At 35.0% G+C, this 13963-nt stretch overlaps 1 protein-coding gene across 1 annotated transcript; it reads left to right on the forward strand.

The window, feature by feature from the left end:
* The first annotated feature begins 356 nt into the window (after window positions 1-356).
* Window positions 357-13739, forward strand: LOC113233405 (protein obstructor-E-like). Its single transcript, XM_026468532.1, has 6 exons — window positions 357-476; window positions 6019-6181; window positions 9779-9897; window positions 11680-11880; window positions 12582-12777; window positions 13551-13739. The coding sequence occupies exons 1-6, from the start codon at window positions 434-436 to the stop codon at window positions 13708-13710; spliced, it is 882 nt and encodes a 293-aa protein (XP_026324317.1). The 5' UTR covers window positions 357-433; the 3' UTR covers window positions 13711-13739.
* The last annotated feature ends 224 nt before the right edge of the window (window positions 13740-13963 follow it).

Here is a 13963-nt window from a genome sequence, read left to right on the forward strand (position 1 = left end):
TTTAATTAGAAGTTTTCTTGCCTAACACGTACAACAATAACAGGATCCGATGTTAAAGAACTTACTAACGTGCGAGTAGATATGACTTATGTAATCTTTGACGAGTGGAAAGAGGATGGATGTATTGACACGGCCTTTCATTTAGTGATCGACAACTTTACTTTTGCGTGCGGATAAGAATGTAGTGTTCTGAGTTTCATACAAATTTAAATACCCCCTTTCGCCGCGACCGTTCCCCTTGTCTTTGTTTACAAGTTTGTGTAAATGCATTAGTAAATTTGTGGTTCTTAGTCCGGGCGGCTAAGAATGGACGGCAAATACTGTTATGTTCAGTGCGCTATAGAGAGTCAGAGTGGTGCACACAGCGAGCGAAATAGGTCACAAAAGTGACATTCAGCTTAGTTTAGTGAAGATTTAGTGATATTAACACAAGATGGCGTTCAAGTCGAGTATAGTTCTACTGGCATGTGTAGTTGGTGAGTGGATTTTGTTTTCGTTATTTAAATTTTATATTGTCATTGACATTGATTTATAAAACTGTTGTAGATATGATTTACAAAACAAATTATAGAATATTTATAAGTCTAATTATTTTTACATTATTTAGAAACTTTAATTATGTTTATATATAAACAAAGGTACTTTATGGTGGACTTTGAAAGAGGTTTAGTTTTGCACTAAGTAAATGTATATCAAGGACATTATTAAAAAGTGCATCGCTCATAAACTGTATCAACGAAGTTGCATTTTCAATAAATAAGTTTAGTATTTTGTGAAATTATATGAATCATTTCATACATTTAACTTATCGGTACTAGCCCCACATTCGTATAGTAGTATATCTTTGCGGAAATAATAAATGAATATAAAAATAACAATGCAACGTATATTTTAGCTTTGTTGCAATCTTACAAACACTACTTAACATTCACCACAACGTATGTTTATGATGTCAAGGAACTAACCTTGTCCAGGCTAGAACTACAATTAATTTTTAGGCATCCTTCAACTACTTATTCATTGCATAGAATAAGCAATTTATGCATATTTGCACAGGTATTATGAAGAGCCTAAGTAGCACTGAACATTATGATAGTAAATTCAGAAACAAATGCGATGCCGTTCCGATATCAAACAAATAAACTTGATAATATTCACTTACACATGGTCCAGAAACTAATGACATTAATTTGGATTTGTTATTTTTCCATTGTGTCAGATTTTTCATTTTATGGTGACGGAGCAAACGAGTCGTGCGTCTGGTGGTAAGCAACACGCCTGTTCATAGCAGTTGCAGTGCCACGCAGAGATTTAAATAATAATATGCAGTTACATATGATCCAAAACCTAATATCAAGGATCTAGTTTTGATATTTTTCCATTAAGTCATATTTTTTTACAATACTAAGAGACGAAACGAACTAGTCGTGCGTCTGATGGTAAGTAACACGCCTGTTCATAGCAGTTGCAGTGCCACGCAAAGCTTTAAGTCGCAAACATCTGAGAGGCACTGCCACTTCGGCCGTCGTCACCCTGAGACATAAATTGACAAGTCCCAACTGTCTGTATTTTCACCAGCACCCTTATCCTTGAAAACCAGGTTCGGGTGACAGTACTCCCCTGGACGAACTCTTTCACAAGGAGCTCTACTGCTTACTAAAAAAGTTCTATCTATACTTACCATATTACAGAGGTCGAGCACTGTAAACAATACTTAGTAGTAAGATACGGGACCATATTATAGTGTCCTTCCCGTATAACCAAAGGTTGATAGGAAGGGCCACTATAAGCAAAACTTCAGTACTAAAATATAGCGCTGTTACCATATTATTTAAGTAAACATCAAACGAGGGAAGTCTAATTAACTCTATGTGGGTCCAGAGACGCATCTCTTAAAATAAAAAAAAATATTTCTTTATAATTAACACAATTGTAATTAACGGTAAGTAAAAATTTATGGTTAGTAGCAAAACATTCTGTTTTCCATCTAGATGTAGATCTATAGTTCAAACCTACTAAGAAGTCATTGTGCCACATAGATATACTCACGCATGTGATGTATGTAACTCTGTTCTCAGAATTTGTAACATGGACTACGTAACGTTATGGATTTTTATACAAAAGACATCAACGCGATCCGCCTCTTCCTTGGGGTTTTTATTGTGTAGTGGTTTATACAACAAAACTTCTAATTATAATGTGTAAAATGTAGAAAATTAAGGCTTCTTGAAATAATATACATACGTATAGTGCATTTTACGATCCTTATAAATTTTGTAATAAATTTAATTTTTGTTTGAAATTGGGAACATTTGAATTGCGATTTAACGAAATTAGTAATTAAAAATGGGAAGTAAAGGTTCACAAAAACAAACGAAATTGCAGCGAAGTGAGGCTAAAAATTGAAAATTGTGACCTTTACAGATTCTAACAGGTGATTCTCACAGATGATATGATACAGCTACACGTGTAGTATATATTAGGTACTTGAAATTGAAATAAACACCAGTAAATTACTGGTATATTAGTATATTCAAAAGTAATATTAGTATATTCAAAAGTAATATTAGTATATTCAATAATTACGTTTGTAAAAGTAGCAAATATTAATCTAGTGTAATGTAATGTAATTAATGTAGTAAATATTTCATGTCAGAAACCATTACTAAGGTTTCTGACATGAAATATGAGACCATAACCTTTTCCTACGGCAACATTAGGAATTTAAATTTGTAACCTTTCCGTCTTTATTTTATTTTATTTCTTTGATTTCTTTGTTTTAAGTACAGACAAATAACTAACTAATCAACAGATTAACAAATAGTCGCAATAGACCTCCTTATGAACGAGTTCGTACAGGGTAGTAATGTCAGCATTACTGTGTTCCGGTTTTGAAGGGTAAGGAAGCTGGTGAAATTACACGCACATGGGACTTGCCAATTTATGTTTCAAAGTGACGGGCGATATGGCAATGCTCATCTGAAAGTTCTGAGTGGCACTGCAATTGTTCGATTAGGCGCACTTGGTACAGTAAAAAAATACAAGTCTCCAGAAATTAATTTTCGTTAAATAATAACTTTATGATATCAAACGCTTTCAACACGTGCAGAAAATTATTATCGATACGTTTTGCCATAATTTCGCATATTTCGTTCGACTCTAGTATTAGCCAATATGCTACGTTGCTACATAATTTAGAACATGCTCTGTACTCACATCAAATTTTATGCTTAAAACTATACTTTGTTACTTTATAATACGAGCTTTAGTAGATCGTTCAATATGGGTATGAAGTGACCTATTTAACGTAAAATTTTAAGCAGCAAGAGAGATTTTAAGAGCCTATTCTCGTGCGGGTATAATTAGAATTAGTGTTAAATTGATTTTTCATCCGAGTCAAACACTGATTTTTATTTTTAATCGACTTCAAAAAAAGGAGGAGGTTCTCAATTCGACTGTATGTTATTTTTGTATGTATGTTATGCGATAACTCCGCCCTTTGTGAACCGATTTTGATGATTCTTTTTTTGTTCGAAAGAGGGTATCTCATAGTGGTCCCACTTAATTTTGAAGAAAATCATCCACCTTTAAGGGTGGCTGTTCACGCATGAAGATTCATTTTTATAAATGGCGCCAAAATTTTATTATAAGGAGCAATTATTTTAATGGTTGATTTTGCTATTCTCCAATTCAAGGCGTTTTTCTCTCAATATACTTTGAGTAGTGGAAACCGATTTCTATTATCTCCTGTGTCAAATTCCGAATAGTGGCGAACTAGGGGATGAATCCAGGTTTGCGCACTTTCCGGTAACCGATTACAATAAAACTTAGCAAATAGATGTAATTTCATGTACTCTTGAGGTCGGTTTTTGAGTACTCTTTACTGAGATTATGTTAGTAAAGAAATGCGATAATTTAATTCAAAAAAACAAAAATTTGGTTATTATTAGCAGTACTGATAAAAAAAAATTGTTTTGGTAAACTAAATTATTGCATTTCTTGCAAACGCACAATAGCAGTATTGTATTATTGTGCGTTTGCACAAAGGCAAATAGGAATTTAAGTTGTTTTAATTATTAATACAAAGATCGAACACTTAGAAAACATTCCTTCGATCCAGCCAGATACGAAACGTCGAATCGTACGAAAAAAAATTCGTACGAAATGTCTTCTAGCAAACCGTGTCAGACGCCACGCTAACTAAGCCACGGAACGAACTAGTGGACCTCATTAATTTTTCCATGTTTATCGGATCTCTGTATTTGTTTTTCAATGGAATTTTTTCGAAGTGTTCGATCTTTGTATTAATAATTATAACACTCTAGTGGAGTAATTTCACAAAAAATAATTGAATGTTATTTCAATACAAATTTAATTAATTTATTTTATCGAGTAGCGGTTGTTATAAAATTGTACTATTTAAGTATTTTATAACGTCGCAAAACTTATACTTGTCAAAAATTTATTGTTTAAAATTTTCGAGGCATTTCAAAATGTAAAAACGTTAAAAGCACTATTTAGACCTGCTACGCCAAATATATGACTAACGTTACTGGTATGAGAATTGAAAACATTTCCGCTACTGTAATAATAATGTGCCAGAAAACTATATCAATTGCCTGGCCTTATATTATGGAATTCTCTGTAGTATTAGAGCAACGAAATTTACTCTGGTGCACTTCCGAGAACACCCAGACAAGAAAAAATTCAGAAAAGTTCGTTGCCTAGATTGGTAATGTCACCGAATTCGTCGAACTATTATAGAGCTAAAAATAGAGATAAAAACCGTAAAATTACTATAGAACTAAAAAATCGCTAACAGCACACCTTTATGTTGCTTGCTATATAGTAGCACTTACGTCAAAGTTTTAAAATATTTAGTTCCGTGAATCTCGGAAATAACATACTTTTACTACAGCACTTTAACGTATAAATATAACCTAGCAAGTCAAGTGCTGCAACCGCACCCAATGCAAACAGCTTTTATTGTCACCTCAGACGTTGACTAATAGCAGACTGGCAGGAAATAATATAATAGTTTTAATACATGTGTGTACCCATACACACATATCTTAGACTTTTTACTTAATAGAGAAAGGTGGTAGTCTCATTGGAGAGCGGTACCTATGTAACCGACTTCAAAAAAAGGAGGAGGTTCTTAATTTGACAGTATTTTGTTTTGTATGAATGTTACGCGATTACCAGCATTTTGATGATTCTTTTTTTTGCGAAGAGAGTACCTCAGTTTTGGTTCTATTTAAATTTGAAGAAAATATTCCACCTCTAAGGGCGGCAAACTAGGGGATGAATCCGGTTTCGCGCACTTTCCTGTAACCGATTTCAATAAATCTTGGTAAATAGAAATAGATAAAAAAAAGTCACAATTATCAATGTAAGCTCGACGGTTCGTATTGTAATAGCATGTACGTATGATTTAATATCTAAGTTAAGCACGCTTATAATTTATAATTTAATGAAACCATCACGTCGAAGATAAGCATATAAAATCCAAAACTGTGAGAGTCTGTACTAATACATGCGGGACATTTATTAGTACAGACTCAGCTCACTACTCAGCTGTGGAATGTGGCCAAAATATGTTTGCAGTCTTTGGCACTAGCTAACTTTACAAAAATAAAAAAAACTTTTTTATTTAAAATGTTACATTGTCTAGGGTCATTAAAAAAAAAAATACATGAAATGGCGGGAAAATTATAACTTAATAATAAAAAAAACGTCCTAGAACTATTGAATCGTAAAACTATCATATTTCATAATAATAATTCGTAACTACAAACATCTTTACTAAGTCGTCAAAAAGTAATACAGTTAGATTGGATTGTGTTACCTTAGTTCACCATATTCGCCCGACGTAGCCCCTTTAGATTTTCATGTGTTTCGATCTTTACAAAATAAAAACAAAATTTAAATGAACATGACGTTACGACGTGCACTGTTGAATATTACAAAAATTGCTATGTAGAGCGTGTCTTAAATATGTCGTGTTATCCATTCCAGTATTAGCGTCATCAGCTGTACCAAAGAACACCCGCAAGAAGCCAGCTAATCCGCCAGCTCGCGTCGCCGCCGATGTGGAGAGAGACGCCGAGATCACCAACACCTGCCCCGACGACGGGTTTTTCGCTGACGCGGAGCAATGTGACAAATATTATGAATGCAGGTGAGAGGAAAAAAATAATGCAGTTAAAGCACTCTCAACTTCACACGTTCTTATTATAAGTGGCATAGAGTTGAATGGAAATATTAAATAAAAACTTATGCGTATTGTTGTCTCTACTTTAGCAAATTTAGGGTACCTTGGTCGTATTCATTCAGAAAATTTATTATTTACGTATTACATACACACACATTGTATGTATAATGCACACTCGCTACCAGGTGCATGTAATAATAATAATGTGTCAGACAATCGCATAAATTGCCTGGTCTCGAACTAGAGAAATCCCAGCACTTTGATTACCAGAGCAACGGCATGGACTACCCAGAACACCCAGACCAGAATCAATTTAGAAATGTTCATTCCTCAATTGTGAATCGAACCCGGGACCTCCAGCACCCACAGTATAAATCGTAAGGCCACTGAGGGCGTCAAGTATATTTACACACATTATTACTAAAGTGTATATAAACCGTTCTTTAGAACTGTTTGGTTTCTGACGCACCATTGTAGTGTTCAGAAACGATAGTCTATTCTTAGTTTTTGCATACATATAACCTCATTATCGTAAATATTCTTTAGTTTTTAAAAACAAACAAAACTGTTAAATGAGTAGGTACACAAAGGTAGTAAAACGACATCTTGCCTTAGGTCGTCCATGTAAAACCTGAGATGATGTATGCTGAAAAAAACAGTATTTATCTTTTTTTTAATAATACATAGGGCGCAATATAAGTTTCCGGAACTGGCCACTTACATAAACAATATTTAAAAAGTAATTACAACTCTTAAAAATGGAACTATTTGACTGTAAAATACGCTTTGTTTCATCTGACTGTCACTTGTTTTTACATTGTGGCGTCATTTTAGAAACTCGTGAAAATTTTTGTAGTATGATTTTCTACAACTTTAAGTGTAATTTAACAGCTCAGCGGATCTTCGCTCGGCTTCAAACTGCTTTTGGCGATGAAGCACCATGCAAGACGACTATTTATCGCTGGTTTGCAGAATTTAAACGCGGTCGTGTGAATCTCAGTGACGAATTTCGTGATGGTCGCCCGTCCACTCCTGTTAACAACAAAAACATTGATGCGTCTTACGATCAAAACAGACAGGCATGTGACATACCATGAGATTTGGGCATCTTTAGGTATTGGCATGAGTCAAATACAATCAATACTACTCAAACATTTGGGTGCGAAAAAGCTGTGCTCTCGGTGGATCCCACACAATTTGACTGAGGCTCAAAAAAACGGAACGCGTCACTTGGTGCAATGTCATGCTTACCAGATTCAACGAAGAGGCGTCAAATTTGGTGTGGGATATACTAACAGGTGACGAAATATGGATTTATAGTTACGATTCCAAAACAAAGCAGCAATCGAGCGTATGGGTCTTTCGAGATGAGCCGAACCAACCAAAGTGACGCACGTGCAAAGTGCCTCTAAGCGGATGATTGTTTCTTTTTTTAATAAAACTGGACACGAGGCTACTGTTGCTTTGGAGAATCGTTGTACCGTGATTGGTACACGATCATTTGTTTGCCGGAAATTATTGACAAACTCCGTAAAAATAATCGTAAACGTCGTATCATCTTGCACCACGATAATGCCAGTTCTCACACGGCCAGACAGACAAACGAATTTTTGAAGGTGAACAACGTTGACCTTGTGAGCCATCCCGCGTATAGTCCCAACCTGGCACCTTGTGACTTTTATTTATTTCGAAAAATTAAGCGATCAACGATTGTTATCACCTGAAGAGGCTGTCGAAGAGTATGAAAAATATGTTTCAGAGATTGTCACGGAGGAGTGGCATAAATGTTTTCAAAACTGGTTCATTCGTATGAAAAAGTGTATTGCTAAAATAATATTGCTAAAAAAATAACGCTAACGGATAATATTTTGAGAAACAATAAATTCATTTCTGACCATTTATACTATTTTTTCTTATTCATTCCGAAAACTTATAGTGCGCTCCACGTACCAGGTGGTGGGACGAACAAGTCGTCGGCACGCCTAGCCATAACAGTTGCAGTGCCACTCAGAGCTTTAAATCTCAAAGATCTTAGGGGCACTGCCACTGCGTCCGTCACCCTGAGACATAACTGGATAATTTCCATGTGTCTATAATTCCACCAGCACCCTTACCCTTCCAAACCAGAACGCAGTAATGTTCACATTACCACTTGGCTACAGAAATAGGTAAGGTTTTAGGCGGTAAGGTAAGGTAAAAATTCTTTCTCAAGAAGCTCTACTGCTACTACAATTTGTAACTATATTTGTTTTGTAACAAGCACTGTATAATATTACGCTAGAAAAGATAAGTTATCCATTATGTCGCTTGAGATAGGCAACACATTAAAACACCATAATCTTTAGTTCTTGTAATTAGATAAATTTAGGAAATGAAACTGTTTTTCCGGATTTGAATCGCGTATATTAGTTTTTTCAAACAAACCAACGTTTCGGGCCCTTTACAGGTCCCATGGTCACGGTTGATTTAGGTGGTACAGTCTTCAACCAGTTAACCTGACCGACCTGTAAAGGGCCCGAAACGTCGGTTTGTTTGAAAAAACAAATATACGCGGAAATAAATCCGGGAAAACAGTTTCATTTCCTATGTGTAACAATCGCGAAAACCTAAGAACTCGATAGATAAATTTATTTTTAAAGTAAACAGTTTATTTTTTTAAAACCTTCAATAGTCAATGCTTGCCTATCTTAAATTAACAAAAAGTGTTTTGATATAAATATTACGTTTTTTCGGTTAGAAAATAGAATTATTACAGCCACAAAGGTGCACCGTTTTATGTATGTTATGAATCAATAGAGTTATTTATAAGTGCGAAGTCCTTAAAGGTGATTAACCTTTTTTAACTTGGATACTTGTATGCACATCGTCATTTAAAAAGAAAAAGTTGCAGACGTGACAGGAATATTTAGTTGTAGCATTTCATTTCGTTTAAAGTATACAAATATTTACTAGAACATCGTTTGAATATAGGTATAATCATATTGCTGCCTCCATGGCCGAACGATTACCATGCTCGGATTCAGCGATTTTCGGGCGGGGAGAAATTTTTGTATGGCCTACATTTATTACTCTCCTGAGTTTGGGTGTGATTTGTGATGTTCTATGTGTGCTATAAGTGTGAGCGTTATTATTATTGTTATTATTATGTAATTTTATTAATTAGAGCTCCTGGTGAAATACTTCATCCAGGGAAGCACTTTACTTACTTCTGCTGCCAAGCGGTAATGTCATTTATTGTGTTCCGGTTTTGTAGGATAAGAATTCTAGCGAAATTACAGGCACATGGGACTTGTCAACTTATATCTCAGGATGACGTGCGCAAGGCATTTCACATCAGATCTTTGAGATTTAACGCTCTGAGTACACTGCGACGGCTATGGACGGGCATTTTGTCGCGTACCGTTTATTGAACGTTGTTGAATGCTACTAAATATTACAGATTGCCACTGAATGTTACAATTAATGACCACCATTAACCGCCAACCCGTATACAGCGCCTTTATATATCCAAAAACACCGTGAAAGTGGCTCAAATTTTATTAACATACTTTACCATTGTTACAGAAATGGTGAAATCATTGAAAAACTGTGCCCCGACGGCATGGTCTTTAACGACTACAGTCCAGATGAAGAAAAATGTGATCTGCCCTTCAACATTGACTGCTCGCAAAGGCCCAAATACCGTTAGTAAATTATGTATCGTTAACATATTTATGCTGTTGCGTCGATTACACGCCAACTCGTGTTTGAATAGGATGTAATCGCGACTACGTCCTGTCCATCCAAACCCACTGTAGAGACCTCCATCCCTTTCCACTAGTAAAGGAGTGGAGGTACCAATAAATTTCGACTTTACAAGGTATTGCCAAGTCTCTTATCAAAGAGTCATTAGTTCACTACTTTTATCTGTTCTCAATGTACTAAAACGTTTTTAAATCAATAACTGAGACAGATTTTCCTTACTGAATAGTGAAGAACATTTTGGTTTATTGCTTACTCTGTATGTACCGGCAGCTACCTTGCCCAAGGCATTAGCATAGATAGCTATATAGATAAAGGGGGAATGCTGCTAGCATCTTGGGCACTTTGTCGCGGGGACCCAATTTTATTCATATAATTTAATTCTAGTTTTAGTTTCTAGTATTAAAGCTTTTATTGTACCTTACCTGCATACTTTAACTTATCTATAAAGTTCAATTTAGAAACTAGCGAAAATGACACGAGTTTGGCATTTTTACTTGACCTTCTAATTTAGTTTAAAGTTTAATTTAAACAAGTTTTTGATTTCGAAGAAGTCTTTATTGTATTGACTGAGGGTCAGGTGCTCGGAACAACTTTCCAATTTCAAGGGAACCACGACCTTGAGCGCTGTATCAAGTATCGACTCTTTATTGTTGTGAACGGAAATATTTTCTCGATCTTTTTTTTTTTGGTTTATTGTCATTGACTAAATATATTTTGAACGTTTCGACACCTCCAATGAACACTACGTCAACTTTATTTTTTGGTCAGTTTCTGTTATTTTAAATTTTTATTGAATTGATATTCAATTATTTTTTGTGAAATTACTCCACTAGTTTGTTGTAATCATTAATACAAAGATCGAACACTCAGAAAAAATCAGTTTCTGTTTCTTTTGTAAACAGCCATATTTATTTATTATGACCTCCGAATTTTGTGAAAAAAAAAGAAACAAGAAATGAAATTGGAAAAAGAACAAAAATAGGAATTTCGAGAAAAAAAGAAACCAATAAATAAAATTAAAACAGTACAGGTCTAAAAATTTAATTGGCGTTGTGTTCATTGGAGGAATATCAAATAAAATATTTTGTTTTATGATCGTTGATCAACATCAGGGAAGTCGTATTTAATATTAAAGATTAGCCATCTAATTATTAGTTTGATTCAAAATCTTTAAAGTCCAATTTTTCATATTCTGCATTCATAAAAATAGGAAAAAAATACACTGACCTCAACAGTTTGTGGGATTATATCCATTTGCCAAGTTTTATTAAAATCAGTGAACGGTAAGTGGGTGAAATTCTATAAACCGCCCACCCATAACACAGACTTACCTAGTGCGCGACTACAAATTAAAAAAATTTTTTTTTTTCATATTTCAATGGAACCACTATTGAGGCAATCCCTATCAAACAAAAAGAATTGTCGAAATCGATTCACAAATGTCGGAGCAATCGCGTAACATAAACAAAAAAAGCATACAGTCGAAATGAAAACCTCCTCCTTTTTTGAAGTTTGTAAAAAACCTTAGATTTTATATATTGGCACGCATCTTTCATAAACGTGTAATGCACTAAAAAGTAGATACAACTTTTGCTTGAAACGAAGCATTGGTTTGTGTTTAATTTGCCTGTGTGATTATTCCGTACCTAGAATCGAATTTGTTATTGTGCTTTTTAGTGTGACTACATAAAACATAATTAATTATTTTATTTCATTCACAGAGGTGCCCATCCCATCTTTGCACTGCCCCCGTCAAAATGGCTACTTCTCCCACGAGGATCCGAAAGAATGCGGCAAGTTCTACTATTGCGTGGATGGAAAGTTTAACATGATCACATGTCCCGATGGACTCGTGTATAATGACAGGACTGGTATCTGCACATGGCCCGATGAGGCTAAGAAGAAGGGTTGCGGTGCAGCTGGTAAGTTCATTTACTTTTAAAAACAGTTCCCTTAATACACATCCAACCACGTACGCGCTTTTAATATATTAGAGATTATAATTTGTTATGAAATGAGAACTAGTTGCTCGTTATATAATTTTAAATAAAACTGTAAAAAAGAACATTTAATGACATTTATTGTACTTAGTTACTTGATAAAAAATGCCATCATCTTACATTCAAGTGTAACAAAACAACAGACCCCAATTTTTGCTAATTTTCTTGAAACTCCGGGTCATTGTTATTACGTTGAGACTTCACTGAGATTAAAATGCAATATGATATTTGTTATTCTGCTAAAATCTTTGCAAATAATCTCAGTACAGAGTACTAAAAAACCTACCTCAAAAGTTCATCCCCTAGTTTGCCACCCTTAGAAGTGGAATATTTTCTTCAAATTTAAATAGGACCACTTCTGAGATACCCTCTTTCCGACAAAAAAATGAATCATCAAAATCAGTTCTCAAATGTCAGAGTTATCGCGTAACATACATATAAAAATAAACATACAGTCGAATTCAGAACCTCCTCCTCGGAGATCGTTCCACATTTGTGCAGCCTTAATCGTAAAGAAGTCTTTGTAATACTCAAAGCGAGTGAAAGGAAGCTTCAATAGTTTTGCTTGTTGTAGTATTCGTTTTTTAAAAGGCCGATATAGTAATGAATTTTTAAATTTTCAGAGGTTTTCGCATTTGACTGCCCTGCAGTAAATGAGACGTTTGGTCTTACCCACCCTCGTTATGCCGACCCAGAGGACTGTCAATTTTTCTATGTTTGCATCAATGGCAACACTCCACGCCGCTCCGGATGCAAGCTCGGACAGGCCTTCGACGATGTTAGCAAGAAGTGTGAGTGGGCCAGGAAGGTCCCTGAATGGTAAACATTTCTTTTAAATTTATTCTATTGCACAAATAACAAGGAATGTATAACACTTTGGTTAATGATTAAGTTCTAACTTAGTTGTCTGTAATTTTTTTTATAGTCGTACTGCTTCGTTAGTTTGTTTGATAAGGGAAAAAAAAACATAGACGAAAGTGCAACTCAAGGACCCAGATACCGGAAATTCGGAAATTTTTATTCTGCTTCCTTTTGAACGCTATTAGTAAATAATATCAAGTTTTTTTGGATATCATGATGTTTTACTACTATGATATTCAGTTATTTTTGTGACATTTTTCTACTACTAAGTTTGTTGTTTGTGAACACGAAGAAACATTCCTTCAGTCCGGCTGGACTCGAACCAGCAAATTAGCCATACGGTGGCTGCTATTAAGAATTAGTAAATAATTTTTCGCCCTGAAAGCTGCTTTGCTGAACTCTCTTTTGATGTATATATATTGAGAGAGATTAGACATCTTTAAAGATTTCCCTTTTTTTACCGCAGTAAGTGATGGGACGAACAAATCGTGGGTCTGGTGGTGAGCGACACGCCAGTCGGTAGCAGTTGCAGTGTCACTTAGAGCTTTAAAACACAAAGATTGGAGGGGTACTGTCACTGCGCCATAAGTTGTCACCCTGAGACATAACTTGACAAGTCCCATGTGCCTGTAATTTCACCAAAATTTTCTGCTACCATTTGATTATAACACTTTTTAAGTAGGTTTTATGTGGTAACATAACAAATAAATTTACTTTTTATTATTCCTTAGCGCGGACTGGTACAAAGGTCAATTAACTGATGCCGAGCTAGACGCCCTAGAGAACCCACCTACCGTTAAACCCAGACCGTCATCAGCATCACAGCCGTCGCGCCGCAAACCACAACGCCCCAGCAAAGGAAAAGCTGTAGTCATCGATGACGAGGAGTAAAGCATTTGTTTAGTGTAATAAATGATTAAGAGTTAAGTCTGTTTTTTTATTATACCAGCCTAAAATAGTAGAATAGGATTGAACAACTGCATCTTTAGTTTTACTGACTATGTTAATAAACTAATGATAATATTTTCATTTAGAATTCCACAAATACAAAAAAAAATGCTAACAGTAGGAAAAGATGGGAGATGAACGATGGAAAGATGATTAAACAAGGTAGCTAGAAATTGACAACCCTGACTTTTAAACT

The sequence above is a fragment of the Hyposmocoma kahamanoa genome, unplaced genomic scaffold (assembly GCF_003589595.1).
Source record: "Hyposmocoma kahamanoa isolate Upper Pololo Valley unplaced genomic scaffold, ASM358959v1 78, whole genome shotgun sequence".
NCBI lineage: Eukaryota > Metazoa > Arthropoda > Insecta > Lepidoptera > Cosmopterigidae > Hyposmocoma > Hyposmocoma kahamanoa.

Excerpts from the sequence above, each read along its gene's own strand:
- LOC113233405 (XM_026468532.1), top strand. The coding sequence starts at position 434 with ATGGCGTTCAAGTCGAGTATAGTTCTACTGGCATGTGTAGTTG. Across the intron at positions 9,898-11,679 it reads CTCGCAAAGGCCCAAATACC|AGGTGCCCATCCCATCTTTG; the intron begins GTTAGTAAATTA and ends TTTCATTCACAG. Across the intron at positions 12,778-13,550 it reads GCCAGGAAGGTCCCTGAATG|CGCGGACTGGTACAAAGGTC; the intron begins GTAAACATTTCT and ends ATTATTCCTTAG.